The following is a 23904-nucleotide window of genomic DNA, read 5'->3' as shown; positions in this document are numbered from 1 at the left end:
AATTACTTTTTAACAAGTCCCGGCTTTCCTGTTTGCTTAAATCCAGGGGCTGTGAAATGAAGAGAAAACCTCGATTTCAAAACAAACGTATTTGTAGGGAAGGCCATAATAAACGCACTAAAGTCTCAAAAATGTATATAAGCTGCTTTCACATTGTGTTTCTGAGGTCATTAATGTGTGAAGCCTCAAAGTATGGACTACATTATGACCGCTTTCCTAGAACAGGATTTAAAATAAATGAACTCTAAAGGAGGTGAGTGATTACATTCTCTAAATGTCTACATAAAGAAGCGTATTTCAGTGTAGCATTAAAGTGTTATTACCTTCCAAATTAAAAAGGGAAACAAAAAAGAATGAAAATCTGGATCTATTAATTCTGTGGATGGAAAGTTATTTGGATAGATGAAAGCAGATAATATTACTAAAGCATTAGGCTTAACTTTGAACCCAGGAGATTGTTTAATCTCTGTAAAACTACGCTCATTACCGCAGTGGGGGAAAAAAGCAAGATTTGCTTAATTAAGCTGCAAAGAAACCTGCAAACCCTGCAGCTGTCTGGGACCACAGCAAATTTGATTTGGGAAAAAGACTGATCGACAGACAATGTGTGAAAGAGTGTGTGTTGGATGCAGAAGCACAGATTATCTTTAAACTTTCTTTGCTTTTAATGAGGGCTTTGGTGTTCCTGCAACTGGCTGAACCCAGATGAAAGTTCAAGTGATGGAAAAAAAACTCATAACAGCTTTTAAAATCAGTATGCGACAAGCAGCATACTGAAAGACTCTAAGATCCATAGTAAATGTTGGTGTTATTGATTGTGCATGTCACTTAAATTAAAATTTATCCAGTTTATTTATAGAATGCAAAGTCTGAAAAAACGCACAAAACTTAGGTTAACCCAAGTTCAGTCCAAATCAATTCAGTTCCATATATTTTGAGATATAAATCCAATTACACAGCAATACTCTATCTAATTATATAAAAAAAGGTCAGAATCAATGTCAACAAGAAGTAAGACATTTTTTGAAGACAAACGGGGAGCTGAACCCTCAAGAGAGGAGACTATTAAGAGGAAATCATTCATACTCTTCTAGGAAGCTAAAGTAAGCCTGCTTTCTGGGAGCAAAGAGCTCTTTTGAACACATGAATCTAGGGAATTCTTTCAGACAACGTGGGATGATTTTTCGTCTAAGAAGGACTTAAAAATATCTGTTCTGCATTTAACCTTTAGGAAGTTGAAGAGTTATTTCAAAATAACTCTCATTGCACCATTTTGGATCACAATGAATTTTTACTCAATTTATTTTTCTGGATTTATTTTAATAAACACCAGTCCAGCCTAAAAAACGTATCAGTCTATGGAACAGCTTCTACTGAGATGTTTGTAATTTCGGTTATTTCTTAGCTAATTTTACGAACAAACAGCAACAGTTGTGAAAAGGCAATTCCCAAATCATTTCGAGCATTAAGAAAAACATCGAGAGAAAGTCCAACTGGACATTTATCTAGATTTCCTAACTATCCCAACCGCCATTGTTGTCGTTCTTCTTCGTATGTTTTATGGAGGTTGACCCAGTTATGAAGGTGCACTTCCGCCACCTACTGAACTGGAGTATGGGCAGGAGACGAATTACTGTGAAACCAACTTAATTAATTTAATTAACAATTCAGCTAAATTATCTCCAGCAGCTATTGTTGGATCCAAACTGCAGTTAAAAAAAAAAAAAAAACATTTCCATTTTTTTCGCCTGCGCATGCGCAATACTCAAAAGAATCACGAGTGGACCAGAACACCTGTTAGCATATGGTTAGCATCGTCTCTTTGTTTTCGCCAGTAAAAGTGGCGTTGAGTGTTTGTTTACACAAGTGCTTATAGTAAAATAGTTAATAGTGTTTTGGGGAGTTTCTTCGATAAACTTTAGCCTCCATTTATGAGGAAAAAGATGGAAAAGAGGTTACAAAAGCAGCGTTTTGGCCAAGAAAATTCCACAGCAACAGGTGAGTTAATTAACCCAACAGGTGCAGAACATTAATAATTGATTAACTTCAGTAGAGTACAAAAAACGTAGAGTAATTTTTTTTTATTTTAAACTAAAATAATTTAAACCTCTACAAAAAGCTGCTATCCCCTCAATGTTTAACTTTCGGTGATTCTTCATTAATTTACCACCCGGACTCCTCCTCTGTAGCCACTTTTTATGTGCTGCTTTTCATTAAACTTTACAGCTCTAATTAAACTGTCTAAACTTTTAGGGAACGTCCTAAAGGTATTAAGACATAATTTTATAACGCACTGTTTCATTTGAACTCCTCATTACGTTTTAATCGCCTAATTATGGATATACAGTAATCGCTCAGTAATTGAAGAAAATGAGCTAAAAGCATGCAGGGATTTGGCAAAAAATTGTATTTAACTTCAGAACGCAGTTTAAAGGTAAAGCTCATTTCCCTACTTTATGAAAGCTGCTTGCTGCTTAATAAAGTGATTATGTGTATGTGGGATTTAGGTGTAATAATCAGATGTTGTGTAGTTTATATTGGCATGACTGTAACTTGATAAACACAAAGGAATAGTGAGGTTTAGTTAATGTTAATGTAATGTGCGTTTATGAGTTTAATTCCTATATTTTGCATAGTTACGGTGGTGAACCAATCATCTAGTGTATTTCAATTCTGATTGCTAACATAGCAATAACAATAAAACAAAAATCTGGTTAGTATAATTAGTTGTGTGTTGTAGGCATTCTGCTTGCCTTGTAATTTGTATTTCAGATTGTTTCTTTAATATCTCCTTTTATTTTGTCCAATGTTCATGACAAATTTGTTTTCCTAAATATATAATGGCCTAGTTTGGCAGCGACACAAATTCTGTTTTGCAAAGTTTGCAGCTTTTTCTTGTTACAGGAAAATTTCCCTATGTTAGGTCTAAAACCTTACATTTGTTCACCAATCTGCAATAAAGAGACACAGACAAATATGAGTTGTATACTTGCAAGGAGAGTTGCTCGGAGACTGCTCAGTTACAATCCTCCAACCCAACTCTGAAGCAGTCTCCGCTCTCCAGGCTTTTTATTTAGTTTAGGAACGCCCTAGTTACATGAGGTTCAGTTACTAAAGGGGGTAGGGGGAAACACACCAACTGAAACCAATTCAAGCTTGCTTCATATCGCACAATGAACTCCTAACATAATATTCTATAGGAAACGGTCTGAGGGGTCAGAGGGGAAACGACCCCCTCTGCATTTCTCCTTTTCAGCGCTGTTGCAGATTCACTTGAGGGTGCCATCAATGCTGACAGTTGTCTCCTCCAGTCACGAGCAGTTTGTTGCTGTCAGTTATCTCCTTAAGTCACGCGCAGTCAGTTTCTGTAAAACAGCATAGTCTACACAAGAAATTCTAAATACACACACACTTATAAAGATGAGATAACATATACATTTATTCCAACACCCTATTAAAACTCATCACTTTTCAGAGGACCGTATAGAAAAAAAGACACCACCAAACTATGATAAACGCCAATTGCTAACAATATAATAGGTCGTCATCTGCCAGAATTTAAGCACTTTCAACAATGGACTTGATACAAAACTTTTTTTTGTATTTGAGACATATGCAATTTTTAATTACTCTTGAATAAGCAGCTGTAGACCATCGATGGATGGGATTAAAATCCAAAACTGAAAATATAGTTATTTGGTTATTTGTCTTTGAATCTGATATGAAATGAGAAAAAAAACTTTTTCCACTTTTTCAATTCTAGACTCAGATCAAAAATGCAAAGCGGAGAAAAAAGGCTGTGTGGGACATAATTGAATTTTAATATTTGATAAATCGGGTTTGGGTGTAAATTGTTCATGTGAAAGTGCAGATACTGGCAAGACGTCTGCCCTGGAACCACACACCAATTTGATTACAGACTTATTGAACACTGGAGTTGTGTTGTTCCACCACTCAGATGGATTTTCTCTTTATCCTCTGTTCTGCTCTGTTGTTTTTCTGCCTCCATAATTACATCATGGTGCATTAAAATAGATGTTGTACTGTAGATTATTTCTGTTGGAATACCTTTAAAATGATTCAGTTGACTTTTATCAAATGTAACCAAGATATTTAACAGCTCATAAATAGCACCTAAATCTCAACTTGTTTTTCTGTTTAGTTTTTTTTTACTACTTTCATTACAAAAAAATCTAATCAATTAACTATAAAAAGTAACTGGTTTTGTTTTATCAAATCAACTTTTCCTTGTAGCATTTTTTTTTTGCCAGTTGCACGTCTTTTCAAGTCTAATGTTGTCTGTTGTGGAATAACTCAAACCTTTTTAATCATCAAACATCTCCAAGGCCTCATTAATTAGTATCTTTGACTGGTTTTATTAAATTATAAAATCTGTCCAAAACTCTGGACATATTTTGATTTCCAGAAAAGGTCCATGTCTGAAACTCTTCAATAAAGCAATCAGCATTGGTATCAGACAGTGTTAGTCATATTTTAAATATCAATATGTAAAACTGGGTAGAAATGAGTATTTTTGCCACTTGTTTGTGTTTCAGGGGGTAGATGGGATGGCGTCGGCCATATTTGTTCATCTGCCACCAGGTGGGTTCCAATATTTAACTTCTGTAGGTTAAAGTGGGCGGAAATGTCTTGGTTTGCATATATGCCATATTGTTACTATTTTTGGATGGGTGTGTTGAACGGTGCTCCGAGATGTTTAAAGCTGAAGTGACTAAACCACCAGAAATCGCAAAATCACAAAAAACTTTCACAAACCACAAACCACACACTATTTCAGTGAGAGAGGCATTTATGAGAGAACATGGAAACAAAGTGAGTTAATATGTAGCATCACTGAATGATGGGGAAGCAGAAATACACTTTACAAGAAGAGAGCTCCATAAAAAAGTGGTGAGGCTCATTGTTCTAATAATTTCATTTTATTCAGCTTATGGTCACATTTTCCACTCTAATTGTAAAGATGTTTTAATGTTTTTTTTCTGTGGTTGACCATTAGCAAAGGCAGTGCATAAAAGTCCATGGCAACAAGGTCAGAGAACTTAGTCATCGACATGCAACATGTACCACCTGCATTCCTCTCTAGCTGGCACTTTTTTCTGCTTCATTTCTGACAACAGCCACAATTTAATGTAAACCATCTGCCAGAGATCAATTAGCAGAGTTTATTTTAAAGGTTTCTTCCAGAATTTTCTTTGGACCAGGTGTTTTGTGCTGCGATTGCTGCCTGGACAAGGTGGCTTTGATCAGATGGCACACCAGGTGGTTGGCAGTTTATACAGCATTTGCATTTAAATTTTAGTCCCTTTAATTACTTTCTTGGCTTTAGATGGCTTAAACTGTTCAGTTAGCACTCATAGGTCGCATTTTGGATCACCACCAAGCAGAACCTTGCCAATTGTTAGTAACTTCTGGAAAATTTAACATGTGGAGTTTTTATTTCCAGCAAAAAATGGTATCTAAAAATATCAGTTCTGACCTGGCTGACTGAAACATGAAAGACGATAAAGAACCATTAAACATGGGCTAGAAGTGCAGACAACTTCACAATTAATATTTAATGCTTTGACTAGGATGTTTTATTAGTACCAACTTGGATGGAAAGGAAGTTACTAGCAATGTCCCAAAGCCAAACAAAAGTAGAATACATTTTAGTTTACCTTAGGAGTGTGAGTCAAATAAAAGCTACAACAGGTTGACGATAAAGCTGTGGCGATTACCACCTGATTGTACCAGCCAGCTGAATCTTATTTGCATAAAAAAAGGTGAAAATGTCCACGAATAATCCTTTTTGTTGCATCAAATGCTGAAAAATTTTGAAAAAAATCAACTTTTAATTTGATTAAATCTCCCCACTGGAAAAATTAAGTGCAGTAATAAGTATGCACTTAACCTCTAAAACTAATGGTTTTAGAGGTTGAGTTCAATTCCAGCTGCCTCCCAACACACTAGTATCCTGAATTAAAACAGATTTCTATTTAAACTGTCCCATTATTTGGTTCCATATCATTTAACAAGATTCTGCAGGCCTTCAAGTTCATTACTTTCACTGCTTAGATCATTACTTTTGGAAACTGTGGAGTACTTACTAGATTAGACCAACATTCAGAGAAAGACATAGAGAAACTCGTTAGTTTACAAATGTAGAACAAACTTAGAAAGTACCATCTACTTAACAACCCAGAACAAAAACCAAACATGGAGAACCAACATTTAGCTTTGTACAAATCTAGAATCCAACCCAGAACAACTGGACCCAACATTTAGTTTTATACCTCACTAATCTTACAACATTTAGTTTCATCAGAACCAGAATCCAGAGAAACCTGTACTAGTTTATAAATTATGGTCTACCTACATTGGGAACCAATATTTAGTTTAATACTTTTTGGTTTTGTTGTTTTGTCTGTATTTCCTTGTAATTGATGTAAAGCACTTTGAGCTGCCTTGCTGCTGAAAGTGTGCTTTATAAATAAAATTCGTCTGAGATCCATCACCTATCTGAGGTTCTGTTTGCAGTAAAACCCAAATGTTTTGTAGCATTTTAGTCCTCAGCGTCTTGGTTTGACCAAAGGCGCCAGAGTGAAACCGTTTGGAAGCTAATGAAAATAAAACCATTTAAATTTTTGTTAACTGATGCAGATTGGAAAACGTCTACCTCACTTGAATGACATGTTCTCTTGTTTATCCCCATTTTAAAAGTTGCCTTACCAACTTAAAAGGGAAAGTATTAACAGAAGGAGCAGTAAACTGTTTCTGTTTACCGCTCTGTAAAGCATGAAAACGAGCAGCAGCAAAGGAAACTGTGTCTATCAATGGGCTCCAGCCCTCCGGCGGTAATTGACTGTTTGGGATTTGCATACATATTCCTAAGTATTGTACTTTTTCTAATTACTATTGAGTCTATCAAATTGAGCTCATAATTAATGCAATGTTTTTTTGTTTTTATTGCCTACATCTAGACGTCGTTTCCCCAGTTCAAATCATTTGTAATGTTACGTTGTTTACCTGTAGCGTTGCAGCTTTATTTCTTGTTCAATGCCATTTAACACCCTCGCACTCTTCTGTTATTTCTCTTACCACTTCCTCCTCCACTCTCCTTGCATCACTTCACTTGGGTTGCTTTTCGTTTTCTTTTTTATAAAAAGTCTAAGAAATATAAACTCAATGTACAAATCTGGGCTCAAGTATGTTGTGTGTTCCCATTACTGCGTTTACATCGGTGTCCCTCACCTCTGCTTTGGGTCTGGATTGTGACATCCTTGTGACCACGTTTTCCTGCTTGCCCTTTTTTTTTTTTTTTTTTAGTTTCCTGTCTTATTTTTGTCCTCAACCTAGATCTCCCTGCCTTTACTCCTCCATCTCCACTTCTGCTTCACCACCCATGACACGCACCCCTCCCAACCTACCCCACTCCTCCACCACTGTTCCCCTCTCCTGAATGTGTCTCTCCAGCTGATTGTCTCCCGTTTTCCACTCGTCCGTCACTCTGTTTTTCTTTCCCTTTTTGTGGCGGCTAGCAGCGGAAATATGAAAAAGACGGAGACAAATGCGAGCGGGGGAGGAGAAAAACATATTCAATAAGAGACTTTGCTTTGGGGAGATCAGGCGAGGAGAGTGTTGGCTTCCCTCCTGTCTCTCCCCTCTCTCCTCTCTCTCGCCGCTCTGGCTCGGTTTAAAGCATGTGTGTTGGTGTGTGTGCGCGTCTCTCCCGGCTCGGCTGTTGTTCGCCGCCGCCACAGATGAGCAGGGAAGAGGAGGTAAAGCGGATGTCTCTGGCCAGAGGAAAACAGGAGGAGTTTGGATCGACAAGCGAGACTAACCGGCGGCTCTGATCATCAACGGCTCTCCCTCTGTCTTCCCTACACACACACACACACGTGCGCTGTCAGGCTCACTCACACACACTCACGCCAGCTGGATGTCTCCTCGCTAGGCTGAACGAGAGAGAGGTGCTTTGGCTTGTCATTAGTTGAGGGCACGGGAGAACATGAGAAGCCTTGACGCGTGTTTGCATGCGTAGTGTTTCTGAATGGAGATGAGCCGGTACTTTGTATACACAGGGGCTGCTTTTATTTGCTCGCGGCTGAAGTGACTCTCACCTCCTCCTCAGAGTGTCACACAGGACTTAACTCTGCTATTTTTGTCAATGAAATCGAGCAGCCGCGGGGGGCAATGGAGGATGAAAAAGGAGGAGAGGCATGTTGGGATTTGGGTGTGTGTGCTGAGTGGATGTTTGGGGGTGTAGTGGATGCCACAGGCGGGCTGGCAGCCACAGTAACTCTCAGTTCAGGGGAGTGAATAAGAGTGGAAGTGGAGAGGAGAGGGATGTCCTGAGGGAGCATCTTTCTCCTCATTCGCTGATTCTCTGGTACTTCCTAAAGTCTCAGCTTTTCGCTGTATTCACCCCTTGTTTGTCGTTTTGTTTTTAAATTTGCTGCTCTGTCAGTTTCCTGTTTGCGTTTGCCTTGAATCTCTCTACCTTATAGGTAATGCTTCGTCTCTCTGTCCAGGTGTGATCCCACAGGCTCCCTGGCTGACCAGGTGGAGAGCTAAACATGGATCTAAAGGAGGGTTGTGGCAGTCAGGGGAGCCATGAGAGCTCCATTTTGCGCCCCACCTCCTGGCAGGCCTTCGCCGGTACCAGCACGCTACACGGTCTGCGCTTCATCTTTCCATATGGTCAGACCGGCGCTCGCCGCTTGCTCTGGGCTGCAGCCCTGCTGGCCTGCCTGGGACTGTTCGCTCTGGAGAGCGCAGAGAGGCTCGCGTACTTCCTCTCCTACCCTCACTTGACCAGCGTGGATGCCGTGGTGTCGAGCAGTCTGGTTTTCCCTGCCGTCACCATTTGTAACCTCAACATCTACCGCTTCAGCCACCTGACCAGCAACGACCTGTACCACGCCGGAGAGCTGCTGGCGCTGCTGGACGTGGACCTGACCATCCCGCAGCCTCACCTGGCGGAGCCGGATGTGCTCGCTTTCCTGCAGGAAAGGACCAACTTCACAGCCTACAAGGCCAAGGCGTTCAACATGAAGGAGTTCATGGATCGGGTCGGCCATGACCTCGAGGAGATGATGCTCTACTGCAGATACCAAGGCCAGGACTGCAGCCATAGCGACTTCAAAACTGTGAGTGATGCCCATTTTCTTTTTCCTCTGCTGGACTTTGTCCAAAGTTTCCCTCCTCTTGTGAGGTCTGGAAGGTGCATGATCAGTTTTTAGTGGATATAAAAAGTTTTGACGTATGCTGATAGCTGTGCTTTTCCTCCCACGGTGCACAGCTGGGAGTCTACTAACTGGTTTTCTCATGTTTTGCTCCACATGCTGCTTGCTAAGCTTTGTTCTGCTGACACATTCTGTGCTGCTGTCTTGTTGTTGTCCTCAGCCTTGAAATAATAGTGTTTCTTTGCTCAGTGACAAATGCAGAACAGCAACAAATCTGAAGTAATTTAATCATTGGAGTAAAATTAGAGCTTTCTCCTATTGTGAATTCCTTCAAAACATCACGGCACTTACTTTCATTTCTGCAGTGAAGGATTTTATTTCAGTTTTTAAATTGAAGCAAACAAATGGTGTTTTTCTCAAAGCTTGATTGTTTGCAGGAGAAAACAAAGTATTTGCTGGGCAGAATGTGATTTTTGCTCTCTGTGGTTTTTGTTGTGGGTAAAATTAAAGCCTTGCTTTATGCCAGAGTGAAGTGAGCAAGTTTTTGGCACCAGCTTGGTTTGGTGCTTCACATCCACTTGTTGCACACTTAAACTCCCTCAGACTGAGGGTTAATGGAGTCCAGCAGTGCTTAGTGGAGCTGCTCATGGAATTGAAGATGAGTATGCTGCAGAGGAAAATATTAAAACTTTTGATGCCTCATTTGTTCCCATCAACTTAATAAAAATAACTTCTGGAGTTTGTGCAGCGATAAAGACACGCTGGTGAAATATATGCATGTAATTACAGACATTCTCGCTTTTCATTTTAAAAAAAAGGCTGCACAGTTTTATGCTGCTGGAATGCGTTTATTCTGCTGCTAATACATCTTTGTGACTTGACGACTTGATAAATGTTTAATTTTATTATGTGATATCGAACTGTATCTGTTCTTGCACACATAATGCACAACCCATGGTAAAAATGTATCTTATTAAGCGTGGGATTTTAATTTATTTGCAATATTGTGTATATTCAAGCATAAAAATGTGAGTTTTTTCTGTGTTGGGCTGCTCCTGTTTTTACATTAAAGGGTATCAGTTCTGTTTGATGTAGCAGCAGGGCAACATAGCTGGATTGTGCAAGGCTATTTTTAGGGGTCTGCTTTCTATGGTAGTATGAATGTTATGGTATAATCCATAGTGTTTTAATGTACCACTGGTTTGCTGGATGACCTTTCTTAAAAAGCATTAACATGCAGATTGAAATGGGAATATCTGTGGCAAACCTGAATAATGTTGAATCTGTGAATGATTATCTGCTTCTGTAATATATCCCTGTTGTTAGGGGCAGGTTTTGATGGCTGTAGTTTCTTTATTATTATTATTATTATTATTATTATTATTATTATTAATGCTATTGATAGCAATCACGCTAACATTAGCATTTTGGCTAATTTCATAAATTTCATAAATAATTCATAGATTCATTAATTTTAACATAATGAATGGTGCTTAGTGAACATGCAGCTGCCTCACCACAGGTTATTGACTACATTGCAGCTTTCTTTAGCATTAATGCTAATTTTTTGCATCAGAACGCTTGATTAAAAACCGAAGGGCACACTTTGGCAGGCCACTTTTAAATTTCTTCAGGAATTTTCTAGTTATTATTATTTCAAGTTAATAGCCAAGTGAAGGCACAAAATCAAGTGATTGCATTAAGCACAGGATATAAGATATAAATATATTTTTGTACTCAAAAATAGGGCAGAACAAAGTACTTTATATTAGTGATGCATCGTATTTAGTCACTAACATTGGTAGCGGCCAACATCAGTCATTTTTAACATATTGGTTAAAAAATTACTGAAAATCTCCACTTTATGCAACAAAAACACAAGGCAATGAAAAAGGTTTGATTTAAAAAAATATTTTTTTTAAAATCCTCCTTCCATTTTGGATAATAAAAGTGTAATAATGTTTGATTAATGCAGTAATTTTCGCATTGATTAATAATAATTTGAAATCATTTAGCTTTATTTTGCGTTATCACATAGACCCCATGATAAAATCACACAAAATGTGATGTTTGTGATGTTTCCATGGAAATGACCAATAAAATAAAAAACTGTTCAAAACTCTGCTTCCAAAAGAGCAAAAGATAAGTTGGAGTTTTATGTTTTGAATTGCAACAAGAAAACTAAAAAATTATTAATAATTCTGACCACAACTATACAACGGGGTTGAAAATGCCCCCAATTATTTTTGTTCAAGATAAAGTTTCCAAAAGAAGTTACAATTAGTTTACAGTACTATATTCATTTTCCAAAAATAAAAATTAGATTATTACTTTATAGTTTGAAACAATCATCATCCAAGTTAGTCCAGATTCTACACAATCTGTGGAATCTCTGGATAAGACGTTACTACGATTCAAGCAGGTTTAAGGTTAAATGTTTTTTTTTCGTATGTCTAATGCTTTAAAATACAGGAAAAAACTGTAAGTCTGGATTTTTAAGATGAGAAACATGAAGGATCTCTGCAAGCAGGAACATTGAGCCTTGCAACACGCTTACATCCCCTAACAAGCTGCAGATTGATCTAACCTTTTCACAAAAGCTAATTATTTTTGATAAATCTAAAGAGATTTTGCAAATTTTTAGGTATCAAATCTGAATGCTTCCCAACCATATGATGCATATTTTAGGTTTTTTCTCTTCTGCAGAAATATTTAGTTTTTAGACGAGCAGCCATTATTCTGAAAGCAGCAGCAGCACAACACGAAGTGAGTAAAAGACTCAGAGCTGCTACCACAGCAGACATCAACAACGGAAACAGCAGGGAGTCTATTCTCCATACAGTGAGTCGCAGCTTCTGTGCGAGCGTGCATCCATCCATCCATCGATGATTTAGAGTCCGTGGGGGCGTAAGTGATACAGAAATATGGCCACGCTTCTCTGTCTCCATGCTCACATTCATTAACCTTTTTTAAACCGCAAGCTTGTGGCTGTAGACACATAATCGAGTTGGCTAAACTTTATTGAACCTTTATGTCTGGGTTGCAGATGACGTAGTACCGACGTCACGCAATACAGATGGGAGTTTGTTTACTTATGTTGATCCAGCATCAAAATGCCTAAAGTCTGTGTCGTGTGCGGTTGTTTCAATTGTTTTTTTGTGTTTCGAAGGTAGTTAATTTTTAAAAAATTACTGAAAAAAGAGGAGAAAAGTGGATCAACAATCTACAGCTAAAAACAGGAGGTGCAGAAACTAACAATGCCAGAGTTTGCAGTGCCACTTTCTAACATTTGCATCGTTTAATTTATATTTTCAGATATTTTATTGGACAGTTACTTAGAAAGACAAGCATTCATATGTAAGGTAAGATATGTTATTTTTGCACCCTAGCTTGGTTGAACCGTGTTTTAATGGGATTGCTGCGAATGTTTGACCTACATTGTAGAAAAGCAGAATGACTCAACATTAACATCCAACTCCAGCATGAATTTGGGTTTACAGAAGCTAAATTAATTATTTACCAGGAGATCCAAGCTCATAGAAATAACACTGGTTAGCTTGTTGTTAGCGATAACATTGTTATCGTAGACTAATTACTTTAAAAAGCACAACTCACTACTCACCTGGACAGAAACAAGTCGGCAGCCATTTAATGCTTCTTTTGATCCTAAATTTGACCAAACCTGAAACTAAATGATTGTTTGCTTCCAGACTTTTGAAAACTTTCTTCTGGCTCGTCGTATAATAGTTAGTTTTGTCGAATCACCTGGACGCCATGTAAATCCTCGAGATCACACATCTTATTTACTGAGACGATATGGATCCTATCCTAAATGTACACATATTTCTTTTGAGATGCCTCGTCTGTTCCAGCCCATCTGGGGCATTAGCTACTCTCTGTGATCCATTTTGCTTTGTTTTGAACCGGAGAAATCCACTTCCTGATCTGAAGTTTTGCGCGTCATCCGGGTTGCATGTCTAAAACCCAGCATGTTTCACCCAGTAACTGAAACATGCAGCAGTTGATCCACATGTAAGCAGCCTAATGAAGATGTCCTCTGGTTTGCTCTTTGTTTGGTGGAGTGGACTCTTGTTGCCGTTGACGAAGTGGATCGGTGGCATTATTGTGCCTCAGCCGTGTCACATTCAAGTCATTAAAGCCTCTGGCTCTCAGTCAATTACTACTGGATTGATGACTTTCATGTTTTATCTCGAGATTTGTTCAATTCAGAGAAGCTAATTGGAAAAACAACAATTGTGAATCAGACGTTGGCTGCAGCGATGATCAATTCACGCCTTCAGATGGATGCCTGCCCTGCGGCTGATCCATACTGCAGCGAGCTGTAGCAACTCCACCAGGCTCCGTCTGTCAGGAGAGCATGGGATTTTCATGAAGACATTTTCAGAGTGTTAGTGCAAATCTATCTTTGTTCTGTATTTGTCTTCCCATGTAGCTCATTGAGGCTCCATTTAACTCCCCCTTAGCAACAGTCTTACATGTTGTGTGACACATCTTTCACCGCAAACCATGTTCAAAGATAATCATGTTGACAGAGAGGCTACTAGAAGGGGCTGTCATCCTCTTTGCCCTCTGCCTGTTGCTGCCGAGTTCCTCCACTCTTCCGTCTTTTAACTTCTCCCGTCTTGAATTCTGCAGCATTTCTTGGTGTCTCCATATCAGTTTTTGGAGGAAAGTAAAACAAAAAACAGGCATGCATGGCCACAGTTGAGCTTAAATCCAGGAAAAAACGGTGTTGCTGAAGTACATGGAAACATGAACAAGCACACACACATGGAGAGAGCATATTAGCATGACACTCCAGGGACCCGAGTCAGCGTTTGAGTGGCACTGTGATGAATGACCGTGGGGAGGATTATGGGGACGCGGGAGTCTGTGTGATGTGACTGATGGAACTGGAGCATTGCACTGCACAAAAGGGGAAATGGAAATACTGTGCACATTCCCACTAATATGTGCGGTGTGTCACCTTGGATAGTTTTAAGCATTTTCCAGATTTGCGGACCGCTCCTTTTTAATTTGCGTTCGTACGCGAATGCCTCGCAGACCTACTTGACATGATTCTTCCTAAATGAGCGCTTTAGTACACTTGTTTTTGAAGGATGCTTAAGAAATGAGGGCACATCTCAAAGAATATCTGTCAAAAGCTTTTTCTCACCTTCAGTTCAGCTTCTCTGAAACTGTCCTTAGTTGTTGCAGTGCAGCTTAGTGAAGAGCGAGTGTGCATTAGTGAGAAAGTTGCTGGTGGATTAACAAAGCAAAAACAAACAAACAAAAAAAAAAACCTCTCTAAAAGATTTTGTCCCATTTAAAGAAAAGATTATTGCTAATATTCCATGGGTCAGTTCCTACCTTATTAGAGATTATTGATCGTTTCAGCTAAAGCTAACAATTACCTGCAAAAAATATCCTTTGAGTATAACTTGGTTCCTGGCATCATTTACTTGAAAATATCAGTTTTATTTCTCCAGAAATCATTGCAGCTAACATTCTGCTGCTATCAATTAATACTATAAATAAATCTTAAAGATGCTGAGTAAACATGCATGCAAAAGTTAATTATTTTTGCATAAACATTGGTTCTAGTGCTAAGAAAGCAACTCACATTTTGGCTTTTCTACATTCTGCAGTATTAAGAAAACAAAAATCTTCTTTAGACAATTATATAATTCAATAATTAATATTTAACTAAGCACCTGCTCAGACAAACATTCAAATAAGAATAGCTTATCCTTGCTGGGTTGTTACACCTGAGCTCCACAGCATGTTGGGTTGTATTAGTCATTGTAATTGCAAAGAGCTTTTTGGGTGATTATTTTTCAAGCTCTCTGCATATCAATAATATATTTAGTCAGTTACATGGATGCTAACCGTTTATTATGTTCAAACCTGTTGAATATGTTGATGCTAAACTCGTAGGGAGTTGTTGGGATTTAAAAAAACAAATGTCGGGGAAGTGTGAGTTATTCATAATAAATGTCCAGATATCAATTTTCAGCAGAATATTAAATTTTTTTTATAACATCTAACGCTATTATAAACCCCCCTTTTTAAAAAAAATAAAAAATAAACTGTACATGTTTTTATAGGTTTTTAATTATGCAGTGAGAATCTTTGTTAAATTATGCACATAATTTTAAGCCTTTTAAAAATATTATAATAGAAGACGGGCAAGTTTCTGGTTTGAGCATATTTTATGGTTTTAAAAAGCGAATATTTTAAATAGTGTTTTAGCTGCAGACTGAAATATGAAAACTTGGTGTGCACCAGAGGTCAGGCTCATGCAAGGGGCGGCCTAAAGCCACGCAGGCTTCCTTCCTATTGAATGGGGTTGCATATTCAAAAAGGAAATATTTTCAGGAACAGACCGGAATCATGTGATGTTGAGGAAAACAGAAGTTTTGCTCACAGGGATCAGGTGATCAATCCTTTTTCATGTAGATGGGACAGTCGGCTTGATTAGGAGGTAAAGCTTCAACGGCCACGTCGGCTAAAGGCTCCCAGTAATTCATCCAAAGTGCCGAAATTAGCTCTCATTAATGCAGCCACATAATGAAAAGTGCGTCATTTTGTTCTTATGGACACCAGGCTGGGTTCAACAAAACTTTATTTTAAGGATAAATGTGCTTGACAGCAATGTTGGTATTTTGTTCCTACTAGTTTGCTTCCATTTTCCGGTTTTTGTATCTGCAAGCGGCAGGAATATGTTTGAGAAACGGTTATCCCATTGCATAATAAGGCTGAAATAAGGCTGTGCAGAAGACTGACATGACACGGTCATAAACATTACAAACTTTGCTTTATTTGGTAAATAATGACACTTTTACTGCAAAGTTGTACTAAAAGTTGCATTAAAAGTCCATTTAAATTACCAACTGTGCATAATTTGGTAAATAACACTTTTAATGCAAAGATGTATTAAAATGGCACTTTAAACATGAGGAAATATTTTAGATATATTCAGCCATATCTTGAATAAATCATGAATTGAAAAATCATTCAGTAAAAAATGTGAAAATGAATCTTTTGTTATTAATAACAGGTACTAAAAACCATAAATTGAAAAATAAGATTGCTGCTGCATTTTATTCAGACAGTATGATCTTAGGCTAACCCAAGGTTTCAGCCTCTTTAAAAATGTAAAGATGAGAATTATTCAGGAAAATTACATTCTGTTTATGACCTGAAATGTGAATAAAATGGGTCAAAAATCAGTCATGCCCATGAACAGAACGCTGCAACCTGTTCTTCAACTGAAAGAACCTAATTTAATCGGTTTTAATCGTGTTGCAAGTATGTATGGAACATTTTAAATGTTTAATAATGAGCAGCAATTCTAGCTGAGCAGCAGGTCCTGTTATTCTGTTCGCTTGGTCTTAGTGCTTTCCTGAAACGAAGATGTGCATTGCATCTTGGGAAGTCATTCATAGGGTTTTCTCATACTGACCAATCAAATTGAAGCTTACAAAGCAGGCCTTGACTTCCAGTTGAATGAACTAATAGAAATAATTCATGGATATGGCAGGCAGGATTTATCCAGGGATGTTTTTGACTGCATGAAATCCAGTCAGCTCCATTTTTACACGACTCTTATACACCTAGAGAGATTTTTCTGATGGTTATTTTACTATTCTTTTGTTTTTTTCAGGAGAAAAGTGTAGAGTTTATAGTACAGTACTTCAGGTCGCGCACAAAAGAAAATATGTTTTGTACAAAATGTAGCCACATCTCTTTGGCTAGAGCTCTAAAGCCAGAAACATGACAGTTCAAACTGTAAGAAAATCCCTTATATTGTAATATTAACATCGTTCTAACCTTTTAAAGTAAGTATTTTATAAATCTTCAGTTCTTAAACAGTCGGATTTACAGCATAATTGTGCTATAAAATGGCAAATAAACAGTATTTCCTTAAAGGACGTTTCTCCACCTTATAGTCTGAATTAGCTGCAGTTGGCAAGGTTCAGCGCAATCAAAGTTTGAAGAATTGATGAGAAACTTGTCAATTAACAGTTGCTGCTAAGAGGGCACAAGAAATTTTCTTTGTCAATATATATATATATAAATGTTAACTAGGGCTGTAGTGATACAATAATCTCACGATACGATACATGATATTCCGCTCACGATACAATATATATTGCAATATTCAGCAATATATATTGCTGAAGTGTATTGAATTGCAAACGATACAATTCAATACACTTTTGCGCTTTTCTGAATGATTTTAGAGGGACAGAGTGATTTTGGTGACATTTCGTGACTGTTATAGAGTTGAATTGAATTAATTTAACTGAAAACTGATTAAAAGCACCAACTACACAATACCTGGCTCTGGTTGGACACAGACTTAAAGTCGACAGCTGGACAAAATGAATCAAAGATGTGGTGAGAAAACATGTTTCTTTTAATTGAAACGGTACAAACGGTAGTTTACATGCATTTGTAAAGTAAATAAAGTGCACCTCTGAATAGTTTGATACCTTTTTAGCCTTGACACTTAACATCTGAAGGAATCACTCTAAGCCTGATGACCTAATCACTCTCCCGGCGAAGCAAACAGTGAGTGAGCAAGGTGACAGTTGGACGTTACGATACTTGCAGATGAATATCAATTTTCTTCTAGGAAAGAAAATAAAGATATATATTGCATAATTGATGTTATTACACAGCCCTAATGTTACCTAGACTGCCTACCCATGACCTCCCACTGTGAATTAAAACTGATGATCCTACCTCCTAATGTGATTGCATCAGTGAAGGGAGATCATGTGCCAGTGGTGTGTTCCTTATTGAACTTCCATGGACCAAGTTTGTTTTTGCAGAGTGTGATTACCAGCTTGATTAAATGCTGATTGATTACACCAACAAGGCGAATCAGCATGTCTGCCACAGTGCATCAGCTTGGATTGACTCCCTGGCTCTCCTTGCAAGTTGTAGTGAGAATAAAAATACCCCTTGAGATAAGCGGGCCGGGGAGGATGCTCTCACGCTCCGAGGCTTAATGTGTAACCTCATAGCAGCCAGATCTTGTATCAAACAGAAGCTAATTAGCTACTCATCCCTGGCTGCTCTGACCTAAGCCTTGTTGGAGCAGCACCATCAGTATAATGGCTTTGGCTGGTTACAGCGTTGGTAATTAGCTGGTACATGCAACCTGTGGCCTTAGCACTTTAGTGAGCGATTATTGGCTGGATTTGCTCTAGTTCAGCCAATGGCAAGCAGCAGGATGTCAGGAACCCGTTATGTAAGTATTCCACGGCCTTTTCCTCCCGTCGCCGTCTCACTAACTGCATTTTAGCACTTCCAAGATTTTTTTTTTCTCTCTCGATGCTTAAAAGCCCAGTGCATCACATTAGATTTTTGTGGATGTACTGTATTAATCATCAAGCCAATGTGGCATTATAGTGGCATTTTGGATTCCCAGCGGGCGTAATGACTCAGTATTTTAAAGGGCATGGAAAGCACCACCGCCCACAAGCGTTTCCCCACCTAAAACGTCCTGGATTGGCAGGAGAAACCTGTGCTTTTTTACCAGCTAGTACGAACTGGAGTGTAGGCACAGACGGCTCAATGCGGATATGCTTTCTGCAACTGTCTGCGATGCCAGATTATAGTAGCTCGATGATAAAATGTCTGGCGTGACAAGGCTTAAAGGAGCAGGATGTTTATATGATTTTTGTTCATTTTGGGTTGTGTAATTAGTGCATGGGAAGTTAAGATGTTATTCCGCGGTGCCAAAATTGGTTATGTTAACATGAAAACTATTTGCTGTTCAATGGAAAACATTATGTTTTTTGCATTAGACTTGGTTAAAGGACGTTGTGCAAAAAGATGCATTAAAAATAGATTTTCAGGTTAATCTACATTACTTCATCAAACATTTTTTATACATCTTGTTTATCAATAATTTGTCTGTAATGACTTACTGAGTGTTAAACCTAAGTAAAATTTTTATTAAATGTTTATTTCATCATGTGAATGATGAAATAAAGCCTCTTTTCGGGCTTAGCCAGAAAAGAGGCTAAGCCCGGTGGTAGGTGGCGCGAGACTCGATGCCCGGCCAGCCGCCAACGATTCATTAAAAAAATGAATAAAGTTTACATGAAAGTTGAAAAATGACTATTTATTATGGGATATTGCACAAATATTTGCACAACTACAGTCTTACAAAAAGGCCCACTTTTGAAACTGTTAACTAAAAATACAATCAAAATAGAAACAAATTGTTTGCACTTACTTTGAATCCTGATTTAAAAGCCATACTTATAACAAATTAAATTAACATAAATTATTAAATGTAAACAAAGCACCAACCCACGTCTCACATCAAAGCCACTAAATAAAATAAAATAAAACTCAAAAAAAATAAGAGAGATGCTCTACTGCAGTGGTCCCCAACCCCCGGTCCGTGGACTGGTACCGGTCCATGGACCAATTGGTACCGGGCTGGGCAACAAATAATTAAATATTTCCGTTTTATGTATTATTTGAGTCTGGAGGATCTTTTATTTTGAAAATCCTTTAACCGAATTCTCTCGGTTACTTTCGCATCAACATTGAGCCCACAAGCAGCAAAATGAGTAAAAAAAAAGTAAGAAAAGATCAGATGCCTTTGCAAAGTTTCTTTGCAAAGGGGAAAAGGCCCAAAGAAGAGACAGGAGAATGGATTTATCCCGGACCGGTAGGTGAGTCCCACATTACAAGCCCGCTCTGCGTAACATTCGACGACCGGCTGCTAATGAGGCAATGAAGCATCAAACTTCACGTAGAGACCAAGCAGACTGTGCTCAATCAACACACCTTGGGTGTTATTGTCTCTCATCACTCCCAAATGGGACTGTCTCGTTGCAGAGAAACAAGCTCAGGGCTCCCGTTAGTCAGTATCGTGAGTTAAAATTTTCACCGAAGTAAAATGTTCGTTTTTGTGGCGCATCTGTATCTTATTTTGAAGGAGTATGTAAACATTACCATAGCGACCAGAGTCAGAGAGCGTTTGGGCAGTGGTCGAGAGGAGATGAGTAGAGCTTGTGAGTCTTAAGTCTGGTTTAGACGGCAAGATTTAAGAATGTCGGCCGATTCTCCAAACCTTGGTGACCACAGAGCTGATAAAAGCCCAACAGTTTCGATCGGTTCGTGTGTCCAAGGCAGGAGCAACACGAACCGATTGCAGTCAAGAACATCCCAATTCCAGGGGATAATCCAGTAAAACCCCCAACATAGCAGGAATTTAGATTAACCAAACACGGATGACGATGCAGAAGCAATAGTGATATTTTGTAGACTCATTTGAATAAAAGACGTAACAAAAAGCAAAGGAGGTGGATAAAAGACGACGGGAACAGCCGCTCTATTTGCTGCACTATGATTTGGAGGTGAATATGTTTTTATCATAGTTAACCTTTTTAACTGAATAAACATAATAATGACCTTTACATATAATAATAAACATTTTCAGGTATCATCTCCGTTGCTCATATGTCAGCTGTTTGGGATTCCCCTCTGTTATTACGTCACCGCGCTTTCTGATTGACTACCTGTCACATTCAACAGGTTGTTCTCATTCCCAGTCAGGGAAAACCCCACAGGCTGTGATAAAAGGGCCAAGACAACCCAAATTGGGCATATTCAGGCTTTAGCGAGAACACCAACATAACCTCCCCACCCCCCAGGCTGCAACAAAATTTCGAAGTCTTGACCAGTCCGCGATAAGAAAAAGGTTGGTACTGTATTGAGCTTTGATCTTTTAGTTTTTGTGGCACAGGCTGCATGTTGGATCGCTGCACATGATTCTTCTGGGTTTTGTAAAGAATTCTTTCAGAGCCTTATCGAAGTCCATGTCAGTCACGCTAGGTCCATTTATTCTGATTCGCAAACATGCTGTGAGGCTTTTGCCCTAAAGCCTGTTTCTGAGGTCGGTCTTTATCTATTGAAAATAAACCAGAACTGACATAAAATGTATAGTTAAAGAAACTGCTAGTAGAAAAGTAAAACACAAATCAAACACTTACCCTGTTCATAGCTGAAAAGTCTCTTTCACAGTTCACACTTGAGACTGGAACTGTCAATGCAATGGCAGAGAGTAGTGACAGGTTTGGGTAGAGGAGCTTCAGTTCATCAAAGTCAGAGGCCATTTCCTGCATCACCTCCAGCTGTGACTTGTCCTAAAACAAATAAACAAATGTTTTTGGAATAATTATTTTTAGGGAAAAAAATAATAAAAAAATGCATGTTTTAAATAAATTTATTAGACATTTTGCTTCTGCTATTTACCTTATCAGTTGTAAGTTCTCTTGAAAGTCATCTTCCTTCTCCACTGCTTGAGGGCTGAATATGTTGAATGCAGCAAGGATGTTCATCTCTGGGAATCTCCTCTCAAGTTGCTCAATCAGAGGGTCCAAGTTTGGCTCCATTACCTTGTGAAAAGATGTATTATTAATAGATAAAACAAAAGTTAGTTGTCTAATTCTATAATATCTTCCAAGTTTGTAACTGGAAACACTAAATATTCAAGACCTGAGTTTGAAAACGAGTCCAAAAAGAGGTGAGGTCAAAATCACCCCTGTGGCTTCTTCTCTCCCCCTCTGCCTGTATGCTGAGGCATTTCACTCTTTCTTCCAAAAGACTTGGATATGACCCTGGAGGTTGCACATTTCCTGCCTCTTTTATTTGTCTATTGGCCTCAATTGTAACAGGCACCTAATAAATAGATTAAAGATAGAAGTCTTATTTGCTTTTCATAATTTTCCACAAATAAGTAAGTTAGTCCTTACAAATCAACTTACATGTTTTTTGATAGCCAAAAAATGTACTTCTTCCTTTTGGAAAAGCTTTGAAAGTCGTGTCAGGTGGGGAAGAACATCTGCCTGGAGATGGATGGCAGCTACAAACCTGTATGTCGCACAGTATGTATAAAGGCCCCTTGCTACAGGGTCCTTTTTCTCTGCCTCCTCAGCAAGAGCTGCCAGTACAGCTGCAAGATTTCTTTGAAGAGTTGAGATGGCCTGTCTTGGGACAGCCATCTTGTGTCCTTCACCTCCTAATATGCAAAGGGCAGAGAGATTCAAAGAGAATTGTGCAGAAAATTATCCTACAAATAAGCCTGTCGCGATAAACGATAAATCAATTAATCACACGATAAATTAAACCTATCAACCTCATTTTAATTGTCGGCTTTATTGTCTCTTCCTGCCTTTTTTTTTTCTGTTGATGACACTGAATGAAAAAAGGCTCAGCTCCGGTGCTCTGCACTGACCCTCCGTCCTCATTTCCTTGGTGTAATGTCCAGCTCACACTACACGAGTTGTCGGCCGATTGTCGGCCCATTTTCTAAACCTGAGAGACACATTAGCCGACAGAAGTCCTAGGTATAACGGTTCGATCGGGTTCGTCGTACTGTGTGGTGTCCAGCCACATGGGCACAAAATAATTTTAATATCAGGCATTAATCAATGCTTTACTAGAATCTACCTGTGATGCATGTGGCTATAGTCAGCATAAAGTCCTGACTGAATGAAAATCATTATAACCTATTTATGCCACGTTAACGWAGAACAGCTGAAAACTTACCGGGTTTATCAACTGCAGTAGCAATTTGGCTCCAACTCCTCCCCTTGTCATTTCTATATTCTTTGCACCAAATGTTGAATAAATATTAATGTTGTTTCCACCAGTGGCGCAAAAAGTGGGTATGCAGGGTATGCAACGCATAGGGGCGCAGGGGAAAACCCCTGATTAGATCGGAGCGGCCACGACGATCTACCGTAACACACCACACACTACAGGATGATCGGTTACGAAATCACCAGCGACAATCTTAGATCGGTCAGTGATCTAACATAGTCATAAGATTGAAAATAGGGGCAAAAAATTGTGTAGTGTGAACTATTGCATGGATGTGCCCGTCTTCTCTATCTAAATCTAGTGATTACTGAAGGGCAATATAGTATACAGACTTCATAATCTGCGCTCTTTTGGTTGAATGCMRTATTTATTTCCACTTTGGCTTTATGTTGTTTAGTTTTTATTCAAGTATGTTTTTTGTTAATAGAGACTGAGAATCCATTAACACTGGAACTGATTTAGTTCATCAGTTCCAGTGTTATGTGTTCTTTTGAAAGTAAAGTGTATCCAAATCGCATGCATTATTAGTAATTTCCATTAAATCGGTGTCAAAAGGTCTTGAAACAATATTATCGTTTATCAATAATTTTTTTTGACAATCGTCCAGCAAAATTTGTTATCGTGACAGGCCTACCTTCAAATAGTTTTTTAAACATTGATAAATTCAAGACAGGGAATTTAGCCCATTTTTGCAAACAGTGACATCTGAAATATTGAGGAAAAATTAAGATTGCATACCGTTATTTTTAGGCTGTCCACTTGTAGAACACTGGAAGCTGCGATTGGCACTGTTTCTAAAATAAAGGTGCAGATCTTGAAGGTACCCTCGGAACGTCTTCATGAATGGAACATTGACTGAAGCATCTTTGCAAGCAAGAGCAAGGCGGTGTGCTGCACAGTGCACAGAAACTTACTGTGTCCAGGAGTCTGTCAGCTGTTTGGCAACACCATTCTGGCGCCCTTAATAGACATTACAGGTACTTGGAGACAAATAGAAATTATAATTCAAATTATACTTGGATTTCAGTTCTTGTCTGTCATCACAGCAACGCCATCTGTCCCCAAACCAAAAATCCGATCC

General features: G+C 38.5%; 1 protein-coding gene across 2 annotated transcripts in view; it reads left to right on the top strand.

The window, feature by feature from the left end:
- The first annotated feature begins 1793 nt into the window (after positions 1 to 1793).
- LOC103468891 (acid-sensing ion channel 2-like) overlaps positions 1794 to 23904 on the top strand; it is a 64805-nt gene continuing 42694 nt past the window's right edge. Inside the window, exons 1-2 of one of the 2 annotated variants that reach the window (XR_534262.2) lie at positions 1794 to 1998; positions 8532 to 9149. Coding sequence is in view for 1 of the 2 variants with exons in the window: in XM_008416271.2 (XP_008414493.1) it covers positions 8577 to 9149 (573 nt within the window). In the remaining variant the exon portion in view is untranslated. Of the gene's footprint in view, positions 1999 to 7375; positions 7971 to 8531; positions 9150 to 23904 lie in introns of those variants that run through there. The other variant, XM_008416271.2, reaches the window with a different exon arrangement.

Source organism: Poecilia reticulata, linkage group LG8 (genome assembly GCF_000633615.1).
Source record: "Poecilia reticulata strain Guanapo linkage group LG8, Guppy_female_1.0+MT, whole genome shotgun sequence".
Classification (NCBI taxonomy): domain Eukaryota; kingdom Metazoa; phylum Chordata; class Actinopteri; order Cyprinodontiformes; family Poeciliidae; genus Poecilia; species Poecilia reticulata.
The sequence above is the reverse complement of the archived record's forward strand: the minus strand, read 5'-3'. Positions and strand labels throughout refer to the sequence as shown.